The sequence below is a fragment of the Meles meles genome, chromosome 3 (assembly GCF_922984935.1).
Source record: "Meles meles chromosome 3, mMelMel3.1 paternal haplotype, whole genome shotgun sequence".
Lineage (NCBI taxonomy): Eukaryota > Metazoa > Chordata > Mammalia > Carnivora > Mustelidae > Meles > Meles meles.
The window spans coordinates 158,178,308-158,199,538 of NC_060068.1; the positions used below are offsets into that span (position 1 = coordinate 158,178,308).

The 21,231-nt window shown below is 45.4% G+C and overlaps 1 protein-coding gene across 4 annotated transcripts in view; it reads right to left on the minus strand.

Annotated features, from left to right (window-relative positions):
- The window catches only part of NPR3 (natriuretic peptide receptor 3), a 71,768-nt gene extending 51,644 nt beyond the window's left edge, over positions 1–20,124 (minus strand). For 3 of the 4 annotated variants that reach the window (XR_006817785.1, XM_046000663.1, XM_046000662.1), the window contains exons 1-2: positions 18,931–20,124; positions 9,437–9,559 (exon numbers count right to left, since the gene is read on the minus strand). Coding sequence is in view for 3 of the 4 variants with exons in the window: in XM_046000663.1 (XP_045856619.1) it covers positions 9,437–9,559; positions 18,931–19,687 (880 nt within the window). In the remaining variant the exon portion in view is untranslated. The remainder of the gene's footprint in view (positions 1–9,436; positions 9,560–18,930) is intronic. The other variant, XM_046000664.1, reaches the window with a different exon arrangement.
- Between the last annotated feature and the right edge of the window lie 1,107 nt (positions 20,125–21,231).

Consider the following 21,231-nt stretch of genomic DNA (forward strand, 5'->3'; position numbering starts at 1 on the left):
GCTGAAGTTACAACAGGATAACAGCTAGCTCACTGTGGCAGGAGGTGGGGGGAGTAGAAAGAAACAATGCAGAGGGTACAGAGAGCCACCAGGAGCTTCCACACTCCCAAGAGGGAAGGGTTCAAGTGAGGAGGAGGCATCAGCCCGCCCTAAATGTGTGACTAGGATTTTAAGAGAAGGCGAGCGGGATAGAAGGGCGTGCTTGGCAGAGCCTGCAGCACAAGCGAAGGTGCAAATGTGTATGACATCCAGCAGGCAGCTGGGAGCCTCGGTCTAGAGCATGAGATGAGGCAGAGACCAAGAATTTGTTTGTGGAGTTATCTGTATAACGATAATCCTAATAATAGCAAGCATTTATTAATTGCTTCTATGTGCCAGGGAGCTGTTAAAAGATAAATAAGACAGAGCTGAGGAAGGAATTCATTAAGGACTAGATCTGTTCTCAAGGAGCCCAGATTAAATTTCAGGCCACCAAACAAAACTTGACAAAGTCCTCCTCCACATGAAACCTCCCAAACACTAAGGAGAGGACAGCAGCCTAGCCTCAGCGAGAAGGAGAGAGGGAGAGCTGCTGTCCCTGCCCCCAGCCGAGACACAGACAATGTGGCCTTTGTTAAGGAGCCAAATCCATTTCCCAGGAAGACCCCCAATTCTAAGAATGTCCAGAATAGCTTCACCCCATGGAGGAACCCATTTCTCACAAGCATCAATCATTATTTATTGATTCATTCGTAACTGACCTGAGACGTCAACAGGAGTCATGCTCTGTAGGCAGAGGGTCAGAGTTTCTCAGCTCTGGGAAAGAGCACTCTCTAGGCACATAAGAAAGGAAATACTAAACCCTGACGGGTTCTATGCTGCAGGATTAGAAAACACAAACAGAGCTGGGACCAGTCCCTATCTCACTTCCTGAAATAAGAAAACACTTTTTTCTAAAAGAAGTGAAATCCAATACAAAAAATCTATCTACCGCAATCCAAAAGGTAATAACTTGGGAGTTTTTGTCTTCTAGGAAAAAAAAAAAGGCAAACAATCAAGCTTAATAAATCTGATCCAAACTGAATGCTTATCTAGTCACCACCATAATTGATCCTCTGACTTCCTGTTTGGCGGGTGTTGCTTCTAGGAACGTGTCAGTAACGTTGCCCACCTCCGGGCTGTTGAACACTGGAAAAGCGGAGCTGGCCTGGCACAATGCCCCATCTGTAGGGACAAATTTAATTCAGTAGACAACTGGGTGCCTCTGGAGATTTACGAGTGTAACAGAAGAATGACATGATCAGGATCAGGACTTGGGAGATCGCAGTGGATTAGAACGGGGAGACACAGAGGGTTCACAGCCACAGCCGTCCCCGCAAGAGGTTATGAGAGGCGATACAAGGGAAGTCACACACCAAAAAACTAAGTGGGTTTCTCTGGGTAGTCAGAACCAGGGGTGAGCTTTTTTTTTTCAGGGTTTTTTTTTTTCTTTTCCTTTTTTGTGTTTTTGGAATCTAATGAATTTTTGATCATAAACATTTACTGCTTTTGGAATTGTAAGCAAATCGCTTCTCGGCCTTTTGGCTAAGATCAAGTGTGGAATTGTAAGCAGAGGGAAAGCGCTTGACAACAAGAGCTGAGGACAGGGCAAGAGGAATGTCGGGACTCCATGGGAGTAAGGGAGTGAGGGGCGCCTGGGTGGCCCAGTCATTAAGCAGCTGCCTTCGGCCAGGTCATGATCCCAGGACCCTGGGATTGAGCTGCCGGAAGCCTGCTTCTCCCTCTCCCGCTGCCCTGCTTGTGTTCCCTCTCTCACTGTGTGTGTCTCTCTCTGTCAAATATATAAAAATAAAATATTTTTTAAAAAAAGAGTGAGGGAGTGAGGAACAACAGAAAGGGAGGCACATCACTGGTGACGCCAGAGAGGGAAGGAAAAGGGGATGTTATGAGAGGAAAGAGCAGAGCCTGGAGGAGGAGGGAAATGACGTGGAAAACGGTAATGATTTCTTTCAGACGGGGTCACGGTCAATCCAAGGCGACTAACTATAGAATGCCCAAGTGACACCACCAGGCCGGAGCTGGAAATAGTCATCTGAAGCCAGAAAGAGGAGTGAGTGCTAGAGAGAGTCCTTTCCAGATGGCTTCAGGTTAGACCAGGACCTGAGGGCACTGGATAACAAAAAGGGAGAAGGGTTGAGCACAGACACTTTGGGGAAGGTGTTGGTAGCAGGCAGGGGGAGGCACTGGGAGAGCCAGATGATGCCATGCCACCAACACAAGAAAAACAGGTTTCCAGAGAGAAACTGGTGGGAACAAAATGAAATGCTCCAGAGCTGTGCTGCCTAATTGAGCAGCCACTAGCCACATGTGTGACTATTCAAACTTAAACTAATTAAAGTTAAATAAAATTTAAAATTTGGATCGTCGGTCACACGTGGCACCTTTCAGGTGCCTGGTAGTCATGTGTGGCTGGTAGCTGCCAAACTGGGCAACAGAGAACAGAACACAGACAGCATCACAGCAAGTTCCATCGGACAGCACTGCTTAGAGGCACAGAGGCTCCGTCTGACGGAAGACTAAGGGCTTTAGTGATGAGGATCCCATAGGTGACCTTAACAGTAACACTTTCAGAGGGGCGAGCACTAACATCATCCTCTCTCAGGGGGTGCTGAGCAAGGGGGTAAGAGGAAAAAGAAGTCTGTTAGTGAAGAGTAGGGGAGAGGGGGTGACTCTTCGCGGCTGTTTCAGGAATGAGGAAAGTGAATTTTCTTTGTTTTGTTTTAAACATCATGGAGTCGATGGGGTGCCTGGGTGGCTCAGTGGGTTAAACCACTGCCTTCAGCTCAGGTCATGATCTCAGGGTCCTGGGATCGAGTCTCGCATCGGGCTCTCTGCTCAGCAGGGAGCCTGCTTCCCCCTCTCTCTCTGCCTGCCTCTCTGTCTACTTGGGATCTCTGTCTGTCAAATAAATAAATAAGATCTTTAAACATCATGGAGTCGCAAGCTTGTATTTAGGGGCAGAGAATATTTGTGAAAGAGGAAATAACCTGCTCACCACCAAGCCTTGTACTCAGCAATCCCATAGCTAGGGAGCTGCGCTGGCTGGGGGTACCCACCCTGGGATAACTAGCGGAGGCATCACAGAATATGTCCAAGAAATGAATGCCTGGAGCTCCCCTGGGCTGGCTGTGTAGAACTCTGGCTCTTCCTTCACCTCTCCTGACCCTCTCCAAATGTCCCGGTGCTACAAGCTTGCCATGAGCTGGGCTGGTCCACTTGCTCCCATTAGTAATCACAGCACCTCTTACAGGGCGACGCCATTGTGAATGGCAGTGCCAGTAGCATTTCATTCTTCAGTCCTCATAAAAACTCCACGAGAAGGATGTAAATGTAACTGCCACCTTACAGATGAGGAAACGGGGGCTCCAGGAGACTGATGAGCCCCAAATCACTTAACCAATAAACAGAAGGAGGACTCAGATGCAAGCCTGACTCCAAACATTGTTGCCATGCCAGACCTGCTCTATATTCATTTCATCCAAGTTCGGGGTGTTCCAAGCTTTAAAACTAAACATGCAACGGGATGACAAAAGTATTAAGAACAAAAGTAACACAGAAAGAAAGCTCAGAAGAAGTGTCTATATGTGGTTTAACCACCGTTACAGTTGAAAGATCGCATGAGAATTCTTTTTCTTTTCACATAGTCCCAAACTAACTTGAATGTGCAGATATTACTTTTGTAGTAAAATGTACTAAATCTAATCTCTCCTAAATTTTTTCTATTTTCTTCCACTTTCAGCAAGTCAAATAATTTATGTGCATCACCTAGCTCTATAATATTTCCATCTTCACCTTAATTAGTGCCCTCTGAGTTATCAGGAACTCAAGAAAGCTCTACAGTAACCCTACCAGTCCTGGACAGGCTCACCCAAATAACTCACCACCTAACTTTCATCAGAAGAAGTTAATGCTAAAGAGTAAGCATGTCAACGGGTGCTGTTAAAAACTCTACAGGGCAAGTATACATCATCTTCTTTCTAGATGTTTTTTTAAAGATTTATTTATTTATTTGAGAGAAGGAGAACGCGAGTGAGTAGGAGGGAGGAGCAGAGAGAGAGAGGGAGAGAGAGAGGACCTCAAGCCGACTCCATGCTGAGCGAAGAGCCCTACATGAGACTCGATCCCAGAACCCTGAAATCAAGATCTGAGCTGAAATCAAGCATGAGATGCTTAGCCAACTGAGTCACCTAGACACCACTTCTCTCTAGATTTTTTTAAACCTCTCCTTTCAGTCTTGTTTTCCACCACTTGAATTCCCCCATCATATATTCTGAATTCCTATAGCTATAATTTAGGCAGATCTGGCAATTTGAGGACTCATCAAGTCCAAACAATCCAGTAATCAGTAAATATAGATACACTATATTTTTTTAATCCAATAACAAGTAAGTATTAATTAAAAGAGTCTTTTCCAGAACTGCTATAGTGTTTGGTGTGAGGAAGCACAGGGAGATAATGATATTGAAGAACTTTCCGTGAACATATATCTGATTCTTAGGGCTCAATGGAGTGCCTGGGTGGCTCAGTCAGTTAAGCTTCTGACTCTTGGTTTCGGCTTAAGTCATGACCTCATGGGCCTCGGAATCGAGCCTCATGTGGGACTCCATGCTCAGCGGGGTCAGCTTGAAGATTCTCTCCCTCTGCCCCTCCCCCAACCCACACACACTTAGGCATGTGGGTGCTTGCTCTCTCTTTCTCCCTCAAATAAATAAATCTTTTTTTAAAAATCTCAGAGAAGACCCTTTACTAATGATAGACACTAGATCTAGGTCTCTCTCCTGCCATAAGATTCTGTTTACTGCTTCTACTCAGGAGGAAAGGGGCTTCAGGGTCTGTGGCAAGCATAGACCTTTGCCTCCCTACATCCATTCTTCCCTCTTCCTTAGACAGGTTCCTAACTTGATTTGGGGTAACAGAGAGTGTAGCTGAAAGCACACATTTTCTGACATCCCTCATAGCTAGGGGCTACAAATAATATATAGTAGAAGTTAATCAGAGGGGCTTCCAGAGAGACCTTCAAACAGGACTGAGTCAACTGCGGTAGCCTCTGTTTGTCTTTCATCTTTCCCCCTTCATCTTGCCTGGATTGAATGCAGCCTCCCTGGAGTCCTAGCCACCATCTTGTGATCTTGAGGATGGATGCTGTTCACTGAGATTAAGGGAGACAAGAAACAGAAGCAGCTTGGGTCCCTGATGACATGATGGAACCACCTTTTCTGCCCTGGAAGGCCCACCTGTGGACTTCCTACAGATGAGATTTTAAATTTCTACATTTGTTTAAATCACTGTAGTTGGCAGCCTTGGTTATTTGCATGCAGATGTAAGTCCTAATACACCTACATCCATTCTTGGGCTGTGTTAGATGAAAGAAGGTTAATTTGTTAACAGAATGTATGGCCTAATCTTCTCTATAAAACAATACCAAGAGGGGCGCTTAGGTGGCTCAGTGGGTAAGCATCTGCCTTTGGTTCAGGTCATGATCTCTGGGTCCTGAGATCAAGTCCCATGCTGGGCTCCCTGCTGATGGGGTCGAGCCCCGCATCAGGCTCTCTGCTCAGCAGGGAGCCTGCTTCCCCACCCCCTCTGCCTTCCTCTCTGCCTACTTGTGATCTCTGTCTGTCAAATAAATAAATAAAGCCTTAAAAAAAAAAAGAAAGAAAAGAAAAGAAAAAAAAAACTACACCAAGAAAAATGTATAAACTTAGCATTTTTAAGAACTATATATAAACATTAAAGTAAACTAAGACTAATAATATAGCTAACATTTATTAAACACTCATTATGTTTCAAGAAGTAGGTATCTCACACACATTACCTCATTTATTACTCAGCTTGATGCCATGAGGTAAGTACTATTATTATCTTTAAAAGAAACTAAGACCCATGGAGGAGGGCAGCGTTACAATTTGCCAAGAGCTCAGCCTCTCCCGCAGACTGATACCAGAGTCCAAAGCCTGAGCATTCACGCTATGAAAGGTAAAAAAGAAAGGTCTAATCAGAAACATCAAGGATACTTTGCAAACTGTATAGAGTACACTGTATCACTCTATGCAATTTAATTTTCAAGAAGCAGAAAAACTGATGGAACAATGGAATGTTGAACAATGGAACAATGGAACTCATGGAACAATACGTTTTAAAAAGTTGTCCCCAAATCACCAAGATTAAGTCATATGGTTATGACTTCTTACACAGTGATATCACACAATGAGAAGGACACGGTATCACTTTTGTGGTATTCTTGTCAAATAAGTATAAACTCCTTCTAACTATGGGAAAACAACAGATAAATCCAAACTGGGAGACATTCTATGAAATAACAGACTCATCGGAACTGTCAGGTCATGAGTGACAAAGATTGAGGGAAGAACACAGATTGGTGAAGATTAAGAAGATATGACAGCTAAATGGATTGGATCCTAGAACAGAAAAAGATCATTCATTAGGAGGAAAGGTAGTAAATTTCAAATAAGTCTTGTAGTTTAATTAGTAGTACTGTACCAGTGTTAATATTCTTATTCTGATAATTGAGTTATGGTTATTTAAATTGTTAACATTAGAGGAATCAGATAAAAGGTATACATGAACTCTCTATACTATTTTTGTAAGTTTTCTGTAAGTCTAAAATTATTTCAAAATAAATTTTTTTAAGTTTTTCAAAAATTACCTCTAAAAGGAAGTTAGGTCCAGATACAGAGTTGAATTGTTTCCATCTTTCAATGAATATTCTTATGGTATATAAACTGTTCTAGAGCATAAAAACAATGGAAAGTGTCCCAATTAATTTTATAAAGCTAAAGTAAACCTGATATTAAAATCTGGCAATACGACCTCAAGGCAAGAAAACTACTGTCCAATCTCACTCCTGAATACAGACTCAAAAATCCTAACTAACATACTAAAAAGCTAAAATCAACAATACACCTATATAAGTCTCCATGACAAAGTACACTTAATTCCAAGAATACTACAGTGGCTCAGTCTTGGGAAATTTACTAAAAGAATAGGTCAAATGTACTTGATAACATTCCCCACTCATTTCCAATTTTTAAAAACACATTTAATAAACTAGAAATAAAAGGAGACTTTAACATCTACTTCAAGAAGTCAGAAATTAAAGGATAACCATTGTTATAGAAAACTCTGGAGGTTCTTGCCAATGCGATAAAAAAAGAAAAATAAGATGTTCAACTGTCAAAATGGGGGAAAACTCTTGTTGCTGTACAAAAATAATATAAAAAGCTATTGAAACAGAGGATTTAATAATGTGGAATTCTTGCAAAATAAATAAACAGAATCTCATAGATTTTCTATATAACAAGTACAGTTACAAAATGTAATGGGAAAAGAACATGATCATAATAACAACCAGAAAACATAATATCTAAGAATGAACTCAAGAAGAATGGTACAGAACATAAATGAAGAGACTGCACAATGTTGCTTATGGATGTAAATGGAAATTCAAAATGAATAAAATAATTGAAAAGTTAGATGACATAAGGATGCAGGAAAACAGACGATCTCGTATTTTGTTGCAAAAGCATCAAGTGGTAAAGCTCTTTAGAGGTCAGCTTGGTAAGATCTATCAGAACTTAAAACTTTTGACCCAGAAATTCTACTTTAAGAAATTTATCTCACAGGTAATATGTAGGGATAAATGTTACTCAATATAGCATTGTTCTTCATAGTAAAAAGTTGCACGCAACATAAATATTGAAAAACAGACTGCTTAGGTAAAGACGGCATATCAGCATTATAAAATCCTATGTAGCCACCCTTAAAATAGTATCACTTTATTGAAAAATGTTTTTGTAATTTTTTTAATAAAATAAGCAAGATGCACATATTTCTAAATATTTTCAATAAACTTTTTAGCTGGGTGGCAGAATTATGGTAACTTGCTTTCTTCCTTGTGATTTTCTGTTTCTCAAATTTTCTATAATACTTATGTATTGTAATTAGCAAAGAAAAGTAATACAAGCTTTACCCGTGAATGCAAGCAATTCCAGTACCTAATATTTACACTGCATTGGCCCATTTATAATGTGCATTCACATGCATTTTCTCTATGTTTGCATTACCAACTTGCAAAATTCAGAATAAGTGTTTTTCATTTTCACCAGTCCCTACCACTATCTCAGTGAACTCAATACTATAGCCAGTATTATAATTACATTCAGATCTGGGGTCAAAAAGTAAAACCACCACTTTGCTTATGCAAAGAGAAGGGGAAAGACAACCATGGCAGCAGGGAGGAAAAATGGGTGTTTATCCTCTAAGCCTCAAATCTCCAATCTTATCCACGACAGGAAGCAGGAGCTACTTTTGTTTCATCAACTTCTCTTCAGCCCTGTGAGAATTGTGTTTTATTATCTGTTTATGCACAATGCTCTATTGTTTGAGCTGATTGACTAAGCCAGGCTATCAGAGCAGGAAAGTGAGGTGTATGCTTTAAGGTTTAGAGTCTGTCTCTCAGGAGCAAGAACGGGGAAGTAGAGCTCAGCATAAACAAGCCATTTGTGAAAGTAACACTTATGATTCCCTATAATTGCTCAGCTTTGAGCAGCCAATGTGCAGTGTTTGAGAAAATGTTCCACTGTCCTATGCTGTCTTCTTCAGAGAGAGCCTCAATCACATATGGAGGAAATGTTCTGTACCTGTGACCTTCATGGCCTTCTTAAACACCCTCCATAATGGGAACACTGGGAACTCCCCCAGATCCACTTTAAAGAATTATATGCCTTCAATCATATTTGTTGGTGGATCTCAAACTTTTATGTAGGGGAGGCTTACTGGGCAGTAATCTGGAATGAAGAGAGGCTGGAAGCAGTAGCTTTCAAAATGCTTTTACCTCAGTTTACAGTAATGGTTATTTTATTTTCACACTGCAGCCCATTACAAACCTATGTGTAACCTGCTTAGATGTATACACACATACAGTTATATTACCAAAGCAAGTTTTATGAAATAATACACTTGCAATGTGTGACACGCTTTTCTATGTCCTACTACATCCATATATTCTCATCTATTTCTATTAAACAGCATGCCCAAATCTCATTCAAATATTCCAACCGTCCGTCATGGTGGCAACCTGCAGCTGGAAACACGTTTGTGGGGTCTTTAGGGCCTGGATTTATGAACATCTGGAGCTCTGCAGGGAGCTATGCTCACTCCCAGACAGTCCGAGGGCACCCCAAGTAGGAGGTATTTTCTTACTCTGAATTCTCAGAGAAGAAAAGCTTGAGAAATTAGAAGTCCTCGGAGTGTTCAGTTATCACAAATTTCTAAGTTCCTCTTAATGGAACCAAGTCTATTGAGGTAATTCAAATTACTGGCTTTCTTAGGACCTCTTTTGACAGCTTGGAGGGGGGGAACCTGGAAGCACAGTTACCGTAGGAAGAGCTGTTGAAGAGCTCGATGTTGAAGAAGGCGTAGTCTCCACTGGTCATTCCGTGCTTGTGCGCTGCCAGCATGATGCCCCGGATCGTGTCGCTGCTTGCACACATGATCACCACTGGGGAGGAAGGAACAAACAACACGCGTGAAACCCCCTTTCCCATAGGACAGCCAGGACGCAGAAATCGGGGGAGGAGCACATCTGACAAGGAACGGGGTACTAATAGAGCCCTAGGGCGCCTCCTCACTCATGCCTTACAAATCACAAAGGGAAAGAAGAGTAACATGACGGTGGAAAAAGTGAGCAGACGCCGGCATCACCGGGTGATGGAAGCCACCATCGCCAACCATGGGGCACACGCATGAACCTACACCCGGGACCAAAAAGGTCAAAATGGGCAACGTGAATCCAATCAGGAGAGCAGCCAAAAACCCAGCTTTGGAAATGTTCTAACCTAAAAAGCTTCAAGGAACAGAAAATTAAATGTGTGATCCCGCATCTTAAAAAAATAATAATATTAAAGTTTTGCTAGAAAGGGCATTATTGAGACAACTGGAAAAATTTGAGTAAGTCTGTAAATTAGAGAGCAGTATTACATCTGTGTTAAAGTTTTTGCTTTTCATACTTATACTGTGGTTTTGTAAGTGAATGTCCTTGTTCTTGGGGAACACGCACTTTAAGTATTTAGGAGTAAGGGAGCATCATGGCCCTACTTACTTCTCAAATGGTTCCTAAAAAGATAAGTGTGTGTGTGTGTGTGTGTGTGTGTGTGTGTGTGTGTGTATTTGAAGGTGGTAGGAAGGGAAGGAGAGGGGAAGAGATTTGGAGTGAAAGCATATGGAGCAAAATGTAACTGGTAACAGTCGAGGCAAAGGCTCTACAGAGGTTTCTTACAATTTCTTACATCTTTTCCAAAAGTATAAAATTATTTCAAAATCAAGTTTTAAAAAAATACTTCAAAGATACCAGATTTGCCCAATAAAATCCAGTGAAGAATATCAACGGTCTTTTGCCCTGCATAGCATGGAAAATACATTTTCCTAAGAAAGTAAGCTGAATGGCTTTAGGGAGAACAGTTGTTTGGCAAAGCAGAGGAGGCAGCGAGTGGTGTAAGTTTTCTGCAGTCTGAACGCTGAAACATTTTTCTCGAGCTGTCTCAACGTGTATAGGAAATAGTTAACAAGACTCCAAGTCCATCCTCATATTCTCTCCATTTATACCCACACTGTCAGGTCTGAGAAGCTTCAAGCAGCTCCAGAACCTTGTGGCCCGCCCCATAAGAGCTACACAAGGCTGGTGTGAAGCAGGTGCTGGTCGTTATCCAGTTAATTTGATCACTGTCGGTGGCCCCTGGTCCCCATGATGCAGACCGCTGTGTTTCAGTGCATACACAGAGAGAGAAGACCCAGAAGGTTCTGGGGGCTGTCCCCACGTTATCACCACGCACCCAGCCCTCTGTGATATGACTGTTCTTTGTAAAAGCATGGGTGCTGAAAAACGTCAAATAAGCTCCAGGCAGGGCCAAGGCTGCCTTGGCAACCTGCACAGAAGGTCAGGTGCCTGTTGATAATTCGTTTATTACACATGTTAATTCAGAGTGTTAGATCACGACTCTGACATTTCTTACTACAGAAGGGCTCACTGTACAGGCTAACGCTCTGGAGAACAAGATTTAACAATACAAAATTCCGAAAGGTCTGTAACTATGGGAGTAGGTGTTGTTTGTGCCTAGAAATACTGTTACATATTTGGGTGAGTAGTCCAATTCCAAGATGCCTCAGCAAGGAAGCTTTGAAAGAAACTCTTCATCACTCATTATGACCTAGACCCTTGTTTCAGCTCTGATTCAATTCCAGTTCCTTAAAATGATTAAAAGAGCTATGCTGTCCCACAGAGCAGCCAGTAAGGAAAAGGCTGAAGGCGGACAAGCTTGAAGAGTGCAGATTCCAAGAGTGGGCCTCTACAGAAGGACCCCGGAGGCTCTAGCTGACTGTCCACCAGCAGCCCCCATCATTCTGTGATCATTTGATCAGAGTCCAGAGTCTGGCCCCAAACCCCCCAGATACAGAACCTGATTCTGTCAGCACGTAAAGAGTAGAGTCATTGCTTAGAGGCAGAATCCCAATAATCTAACTCAGATGTTTTTAGATACTCTCAAATGCAGATTACTTCAATGAGGACCCCAATGGTCACAAACTCAAACACATTTGCATCAGTATTTCCCTGGACATGCCAGACAAGAAGCCAAATTGTAAGCAGCGGATGTCAGTGAGGATGGAATCCAAATCCAGGAGGTCAGCCGAAGGATTCAGGTGTCCAAAGACATCAGGCCTTGGTAACCCTAAGCATCCATACAAGTGCTAGTGCTTCCCCAGGACCTAACCGGCTGTGTCCTCAGCCTGGAGCAGAAGTTTCCCTAAGTCCTGTATGGGCTCTGCCTGATACTGCCCCCTCCCCACCGCCCATCACTTCTCTGTCTATTTTTACAGCTCTGGCCCATCTCCTTCTCCTTATTCCCATCACCACAAAGACCAAACCCTCTGACAGACACACCTTTCTTTAAATGTCAGTGCCTGCTGGGACGGACCAAGAGTGATGCAGAGCACCAGCGTGTCCAACTGAGAAGACTTCGATTACTTTAGATCTCATCCATTTTGTGTTGACCATGCTGTTAAACCCTTTGTGAGAACTGGTTTTCAAGTTCATGGGCAAGATACTGTTTTTCTTGCATAAAAGAAGCCCATAATGCATGTTATGACCCAGCTGAAGTTGGAAAAAACACTTACAGACACTGGCGAAGCAGAGAGAATGCAGAATCCTTCTAGATTTGTAGGGTGTTCCCTAATCTCTTATGGCTGTTTCATTCATGCCTAATTCAACGGCAACTATTTTTAGCAACTTGCCTTTATACAATCTGTTAGAAGGTTTAAAATAGTTTTCACTGAAATAGCCTTCTCCTCCTACTCATGTTTCATCAGTTTATATAATAACTAATTAAATTACACACTTATTATAATAAGTACAACTGATAAAAATGGATTTGGCGACAATTCCTGGAGAGTATATGGACAAGTGTGAGAAGCGTGTGGCCATAATCAGGAGAAGTATGCAATGACCAGTGTTCACCAATAGTCAATAAAGCATGGGGAGCAAAACAGAGCTACAACTAATCCTGCAGGCTGTCTAAATGATGGTCAATTAAGACAATTTGTGCTGTATTTAAGTATAATTAAATATACAAATACTCACTTTTTGGTCAAATTGTTAAACTTGTAAAAGGAGGGATGATGGGGCACCTGGGTGGCTCAGTGGGTTAAAGCCTCCGCCTTCAGCTCAGGTCATGATTCCAGAGTTCTGGGATCGAGCCCCACATCGGGCTCTCTCCTCAGAAGGGAGCCTGCTTCCCCCTCTCTCTGCCTGCCTCCTCTGCCTACTTGTGATCTCTGTCTGTCAAATAAATAAATAAAATGTTTAAAAAAAAAAAAAAGGAGGGATGATGGTGTGATTCTGGTCTCTTTCTCTCTTTGCCAAAGACTTGTGATGTCCCATGGCATCCTCCACTATCTGACTCCCAGTGCCTTCTGGAAGTGACTTTGCAATCTGGGTGGCTCAGTGGGTTAAAGCCTCTGCCTTTTGCTCGGGTCATGATCCCGGGGTCCTGGGATCGAGCCCCGCGTCGGGCTCTCTGCTTGGCGGGGAGCCTGCTTCCTCCTCTCTCTCTCTCTCTGCCTGCCTCTCTCCCTACTTGTGATCTCTATCTGTCAAATAAATAAATAAAATCTTTAAAAAAAAAAAAAAAAGAATGGACAAGAGAAGTGCTAAGGGGTGGCTACAGAAGCCACATCAAAGGACCAGAAACAGTCCACGTGGCATACCTGAGTTAGGGATGATATCTTTTCCCCAGTATCATATCTCCATCTGGAGTAACCTCTAAGAGGGTGAGACTCCTTATCCCTCGATGTGCCTTCATTTATCCCTCTCCCTGCACCAGAGGAAAAGGAGTAAATTGTGGGATTGGTGAGTGAGTCTGAAAACAAAAATGGCATGCTGGATCCTTTCTCCCTTCCTCTTTTAGGTGTATGTCTGCTTGCAGAGGGCACATATTAAGGGAGAAGTAACAGTAGGTGGGTCCTTTTGGCAACAAATCTAAATCCATGTTTTCTGAAAGGTCTTATCAATAATAAAAATATGTTTTCGGGGCACCTGGGTGGCTCAATTGGTTACGTCTGCCTCCCACTCAGGATGCGATCTCGGGGTCCTGGGATCAAGCCCCACATTGGGCTTCCTGCTCTGTGGGGAGTCTGCTTCTTCCTCTACCTTTGTCCCCCCCCCACCCCCATTCATGCTTGCTCACTCTCTCTCAAATAAATAAAATTTAAAAAAAAAAAACATATTTTCATATTCTCCATCAGACTCTTGCATCCATTTTCCATTTAATCCTAAGCTTAAAAAAGAAAAGAGATGTTACTTTATGGAACCAAAGCCATATATGCCATGTGCTGCAAATTGAAAATATGATAGCAGAAATTAGAAAAACTTAATAGAAATTGGGGGCAGTCAAAGAAATATCTAAATAAGAGTAATTTCTTTTTAAAAGACAGGTCGTAAATAAGAGAAAAGAGGTAAGAAAGGTAGCTTCAATCCAGGAAGTCTAACATCCAAATAATATACGTTCTAGAAAGACAAACAGAGAAAATGAAGGGGTTGAAAGAAATAATTAAATAAACTTTTTCAGAACCAGAAGACATGAGTCTCTGAACTGAAAAGGTGCACCCTCCAATACCCTGATGTGCATAAGGGAAGATACTGGCATGAAAGTACATCATAACACAATGTTAAAACACTGAGAGCAAAAAGAAAATTCCAAACGTTTTCAGGAAAAAAACAATAGATAACAAACAATAAGGTCAAGAACCCAAATCAATTGAAGCTTCCTAGTAGCAATGTCAAAATTTATAAGACAATCCTTCAAATCTTGAAGGAAAATGATTTCCAACCTAGAATTCCATAATAATTCATAAGGGTAGAATGAAGACATTTTCGGTCATGAAAGGTATCAACCTTTAGCCCTCATCCATCCTTTCTGAGAAAGCTCTTGAAGGAAGAACTCCACCAAAACAAGAACACAAACTAAGAAAGAGAAACACCTAGGGATCTAGTGTGAGAGAAAGAGAGGTAATAGGAGTTGCAGAACCCAGAGTGACAACTGTGCTTAGAAAATAACCAAACTGGAGCATCTCAGGGACTTACAGTAGAGAGTTGATGGATGATTCAGTTCTAAGTCCATAGAAACAAAGCAAACAAGAGAAAAACAACTTTTTTTTTTAACCCAAGGAAAACTAGAGCAATTCAGGAAATGTCATTATAATAACTGATACGGTCCAACTAAAAATAACATTTGGAAGGCAATAAGGATATAGACACTGAAAGTTGAGCTAACCAAAAATTTTTACACAACCATTCTAAAAGGATGTCTGCAAAGAGAGCTTGAGCATGTGGTTAATACGCAGGAGAAGAGAACTAAATTTTCATCTGTCACTGGGATGGCAGGAGAAAAACCTTCAAACTAAAATAATCAAAGTCACATGTTATTTAGAAGTCAAATACCTACAGAAATTGTTGCAAGAGTTGAAAATACTTTCCTCTGGGAAGTGAGACATGGGAAGTACAAAGCAACAAATGCTTGTTCCTAATAAGACTCGTGTAATCTTCTGACTTCCTAATCTATGTAACTGTATAACTAACTCCCATAAAATTAGTATCTTCAGAAAGAAAATTGGAAAGACTTCTTTCTGGCCATTTCTACACTATACAGAAATGCATTTCATTTGCAAAATAGAGATTGCACTTTTACTTTTATTGTTCACAAAGGCTCATCCACTCCAAAGACATTCAGAGTATCCACACTGTAGCTTACAATGCTTCTTTTCCCCCTGCTGTGTGCTAGTTATTTTATACTTATCATGCATTCTTTGCTTAAAAATTATGCTGATCGACCATTTGGTCATTTACCCCAGCCTAAATCTAAAAATAAGTGACTCTTGTTCTGATTAAATACTGTTGTCTCTATAGTTATTAACAAGCCCACATCCATGATATATTAATAACTAAAAGGATAAAATTACTGTTCTCCATACAAAAATGTGTGTGTGTGCCACTTCTAGTTCTGTGTTTCCTAAGATGCAGCGACAAAACAACTGCTGGCTTCTATTGCTTGAAAGAGTTGTCATACTTAAACTTGTGTTTTTAAAAATAAATTTATTGTTCACTATAGAACAATATAGGGGGCTGTCATGGACTGTAGAATTGATTAAGTTTTAAGTAAAGATCATTGTTTTTTTACTGATGTAGACTCAGGCGTGTGTATTTCGGTGATGCTCTATGTTGGCTAAGGACAAAGGACGGGGAAATTTTTTTTTTAATTATTGACTTCAGTGGTAAGTCCCTGAAAGGAATGATCAGTGCCCCTCAGCTCTTCATTCTACAGTACAGCACTGAAGTTGTAGTCATATTATTATTTGAGGTGGTGACATTATCAGTTGTTACCCGTTAAGAAATTCAAACATTTGTGATATGATTTTAAAGATGAAAATAAGTTCAGAAAAAGTGCTAAACACGTTATCTCCAAAAGATGGGTCAAGGGGAACAGACACTCTCTGGTTTTATGACGTTTCATATGGAATTTTCGAGGACAAAACTGTGGTTAGTTAAGTTTTTAATATTTGCGTGAGCACCAACCCAAAGGCCAGATCAGCGTGAAGAGGCCTGCTTCTCATCTGACCTCACTGTTCCAGGAGGAGGAAATTCCGCCTCAGAGAAGGTAAATGCCTTGCCCCAGGCCACGAAGCAGACACAGTATCTGCTCCTCCTGCCAAGGCTCTCTCCCCAGGGCACGGCCCCACCTCCGTAAGGGTGATTATCGTCATATATATTAAATAAGAATTAACCAGTCTCAAACCTCATGTTGACTGAGCATTCGGTATGTGCCTGGCCCTGTTCCAGCACATTCCGGGTGTTAGCTCACTTAACTCTCCCAGCATCCCCAACAGGGTCTGCCCCAACTCCCGACACTTCAGCCCAGGAGCCTGTGGTAAGAGGCTTAGGAGCAGCCCAGCCTTTTTTGCCAGGGCAGGTGCTCTGTGAGTCAAATGCCAGGAAACCCCCGAACTGAAACCCTTTTTAACACTTTAACCAGCTATGGCAAAGGAAGAAGGGTGATGGGTAAAAGATCCCCAGAGAGAGCTTTGTGATTAAGCAACTTACTCACCTGAGCCTGGGGAAATGGGGTGGGGGAGAAGCCATACCGGAGAAACTGTTTTGTTTTATATCTATGAATATTTATCCTTCTGCCTAGTCACTGTTGGAAATAGACGTTAAAGTAAGAATGGTAGCCTCATCACGTGTAAAACATACAGTTCAGCCCAGCAAACTTTCACCATTAAATTCAAACGAAAAAGAAAGAGAGAGAGAGAGAGGGAGGGAGGAGAAGCACAGCAGCAAAAAGACCTGGGAACAGGTATGAGGCTTCCAGAATTAAATTAATCGTTGGCACCAGACTGTAATCCAAGCTCTCTTTCGGAAGCCCCCAGGCCTACCTGGGCACTGGCATCCCCCTACCCCTTGCCTCAGCCACACCATTGTGAGGCTGAGAGGACTGGTGGCCCTATCTGCCCTCATTGGAGCCGAATGCTCCCCTTAGGCCATGGATCTCAGGCCCTGTGTGCGTGGGTCGGTCACCGCCAGCATTCAGACATTCTGGGCTGTGGCAATATAGACGCGTTGGCAGACCACGCCTCGCGCCCGCAGGATGACACCTCCCCCCAGATCTTCCTGCCCTGAAAACCAGGCCCTGGAAATGCCAGCCCCTCGAAAGCCCAGAGCTGAAGTATCAGGTTCCAGGGAAACAGGGGAACCTGAGGTCTACCGGGCTCTGCCGTGACCTGGGGACTGGGAGAGGGGAAAGAAGTAGATGCGGGTTTCTCAGCCGGGCGTGGAGAGTCCGCAGCGGTTGGACACAAGTGCCCTTATTCATAATCAGAAAAACCGGCCCCCCGCTGCTTGTCTGGCAGGGATTCCGCGAAGACAGCCTGGAGTTCGAACGCTCAAAACTTGGCCATGCACCCCACTGTCAACACCTCCCGCCTCTTCTCTCTAAAGAGAGCGTTCACTCCCCAGTCGGAGTGCCCAAACTGGGCAAAGGGGCGGCCACGAGCCATCCCCCAGAGATCTTCTGCCCACTCTCACCTGTTCCCGAGACTTCTAGCTTCCGGTTGCCCTGTGTCCCACGGTCACAATGCCCAGCTGCCTGCCCGTGCCAAGTGAACTAGCCCTGTGTTTGGCTCAGCCCTTCTAGCCAGTGACCTCCCCGCGCAGGGTCGTGGCGAGCTTTGCCCGACTGCACGTTGACAATCCAGGTGCCTGCGCGCCGCCCGAAGCGGGGAGCCGAGGAGAGTTCCCCGAGCACTGTTCACCCCAAACTTGACACCAGGAAAGAGGGAATCGCACTATGCTGGAATCTCAGCCCACCTTCACGCAGCCTACACTGCAGTAAAACCGACCGCACTGGGGTCTTCTACCATTACGTATCTGCGACCACCCGTTTCTCCTCCCGCTCCCTGCTCCCTGTAGCCGGAGCCTCCATCCTCAGCCTTGAGCTTTGTCGGGTTTGGTAGTTATTCAAGCTCCCTCAGACCCGGGGAGAAAACTTGGGGCTCACGTGCAAAGGTTATAAAGCGACCGCTTCCCCAGCGCGCTCTCTCGCAAAGCCTCGCTCAGGGCGCTTTAGGGACCTAGGTGCCGAACGCGCGGGGTTGGGGGAGGGGGCGGATAGTGAGTGTCGCCTGGGTCCAGACACAGCGAGGCATTTTTGGTGGAAACCACAGAGGCTCTTTTACAAGGGCCACAAAAGAAATGAGAAGGGCGAAACAATGAACTAAAAAGCTAGGATTTGCGGAAGGTGCCGCCAGGGAAACCCTTAGAACCAAGCCAGCCAAGTAGCGGCTAGCCAGCTGCGGAGAGAATGCATTTGCTTCCGCACTGGGAGGGGGCGCACGCTGGTAAGGGACTGAGTAACAAGTTCTCTCTGGCCTCGGGACGCTTTCAGACCCTGGTGGCTGCAGGACACCGAGAGTGCGCCGCCAATCACCAGCCTAGTGCTGGCGAAGGGAGAGGGAGGAGGAAAAACCAAAGCGATTTGACAGCACCTGTCGGACCCGGGCACTCGGGAGCTGCAGGCTCAGACGCCCCTCCCCCAGGCTCTACCACCTCCCTCGGACCTCCGCATTCACCCCGCGACGGCGAAGGGCGATGGTCAAAGGTTGTCGCAGCCAAAGAGCGCACACCCGGGCGAATCCCCGCGTGCACGTCCTCCCCGGGTCCTCGGTGCAGGGAGTACAGTAGGGTTCGCAGAGGAGCGGACGCGTGTGTGGGGAGACACGCCGAGGGCGGTGGGGTTAGGGCCGGAAGCCGGAGGGCGCAGTCCTGCTCACCTCGCTCACTGGCCTGGATGTAGCGCACTATGTCGTCCAGGTCCAAGTCTTTGGTCTCATCGAAATTGTAGGCGGACGTGTGCAAGCCCTCCTCCTGGAAGACCTCGTGGACCCCTTCGAGGGTGAAGTAGCAGTTCCGCTCCAGCTTGTCATCGCTGTAGACCAGTGCGGCGCGGCTCCACTGGTGGTGGCGGAATAGGGCGAGCATCATCTCACCCATCTTAGCGTATGCGGGTGCCACGCGCGTGAGGTGCGAGTACTCGGTGTCCTTGTGCTGGAAGCCCGCGGCCAGTGCCCCTGCCGACAACATAGGCAGGTCCCAGTGCGACGCAAGTCGGGCTACCGGCGCTGCTGCGTACTCGCACACCGGCCCCAGGATGAGATCGGGCTTGGCGCCGCGTGCCTCCGCCACGCGGTCCACCAGGCTGAAAAGTGCGCGGTTGCCGCAATCCGAGTCTTCGTAGGCCACCTGGAAGCGAGTGCCGGCTGGCAGAAGTCGCCGCTCGGTCCCGTTGCCCTGCACGCTGCGGAGCGCGTATTCGATGGCCGGCCGTACCCGGGCCAGGGAGAACAGGTACGAGTCGTCCTGGGGCAACAGCACCAGCACCTCGATCTTCTGCGGCTGCAGCGCCTCTCTCTCCCGACGCCCTCCGCCGAGGCTGGCGCCCCCGCCGCCACCGCCACTGGTGCTGCCGACCAGCAACGCCCAGACAAGCAAGACGCACGCGGAGAAAGTGAGCACCAGCAGGGACGGCATGGTGCCGCAGGAAAGAGCCTGCCCTCGCTGCTGACTCGCCCTCTGCCCCCCACCCACCCTTCCTCTTTCCTCCCCACTCTTCTCTCCGAGGTCCCTGCGCCCCCTTGGGCGCACTAAGAAAATAGAATGCCCCCTTCACCAGAAGACAGAGGAAGAGTCCTTCTTTGCAGTGTCACTCGTTTAAAAAAGAGAGAAAGAAAAGAAAAAGTTCACCGCGTGTAAACCTGTACTCCTGTAATATATTTATATATATACTTATAAATATATATATATATTCGCCCTCCCTTTATATATACTATTTTGCTTAGAGGTGGCTTCTTATTTGGGCGTTGCTAAGATTGCTTTTGAAAGCGTATTTGTAAAAGAAAAAAAAGTTAGACTTGTCCAAGTGCTTGTAATTGACGGTGCATCTCCCCCGCGTTTGATCTCATTGATTCGCGCCGGTTCCTGGATCCATAGCCCGCGTTTAAATAGCGTGGCAGCCGCGGAGCGTGTTACCACACAAGGCGCTCCGAGGCTGGGCTTGTATTTCCAGCGGGTGGGGTAGGTGGGGGTGGGGAGTGGTGGGGGCTGGGCTGGGGAGCCTCTCATTAACATTCTTACATCAGGGCTCCTCCCCACACCCCTACCTTCCCACCCCTCCCCGGTCCCTAACCCCAACAACTCCCAGCCAGCCCTTGCCTTGTCCTTAAAGCCGCAGTCGCCCTGGTCCGCACCGGCGGGAGCCCCCACCACACCGCACACCCTCTAGGGTCCCCCGCCTTACCCTGGCCCCGCAGGCGGCAGCGCTTTCTCCAGCTCCAGGCTTTAAAAAGGGAAACGTGTTTGAAAGTAAATGAGCGCAGGCACACACTGTGCAAAAAACAACGGGATTAGAGGAAGGGGGTGGTCCTAGAAATTTGTAGTTTCCTTGCAAAAATCCGTAAATCCTGCTCACTCTCACCTCTTTCTCACTCCAGCCAAATTCCCTCCTGACGCGCCAACTCGGAGCAGGCACCCGACCTTCCCGGTCCCCTGGCGCAAGGTCAGGCAGGGACCAAGGTCCCAGTACGATGGCTCGATGGAGGACCTCGAACTCCCAGCTAGCCCAGGCGGTACTTGGACCCCTCCCTCCCCCGCTCTCTCCTGCCACGCACCCGCGTCCTCCCTCTGGGCCTCGCGGTTCTCGCTGGAGTCGCCCCGCTTCCAGGAGTCCAGTGACCCCACGCGAAGACCCTCAGCCCGCTAGCGGCAAGCAGAAAAGCGAAACTTGCTGCTCCCGGAGGCGAGTGAAGAGTTCGGCTTCGGGAGGTGGCGGCGAATAGTTTAAAGAGCATCTCCGAGGCGTCCTCGAGATTTTGTTTGCCAAACCAGGTAACTAAGAGACCTCCCTAAATCGTCACCCGAGGGTCCCCTGGGTGCAAGAGCATCCTCCGTTCCAACCGCTTCTCCTCGGGATCGCGAGAGGCACTGTGCTCGCGGTTCTGTACCGCCGAGAAAGATCCTGTGTCCGAGACCTACTCTTGCCACTGGTCACAGCCACAACAGCAGTGAAGACAAGGATG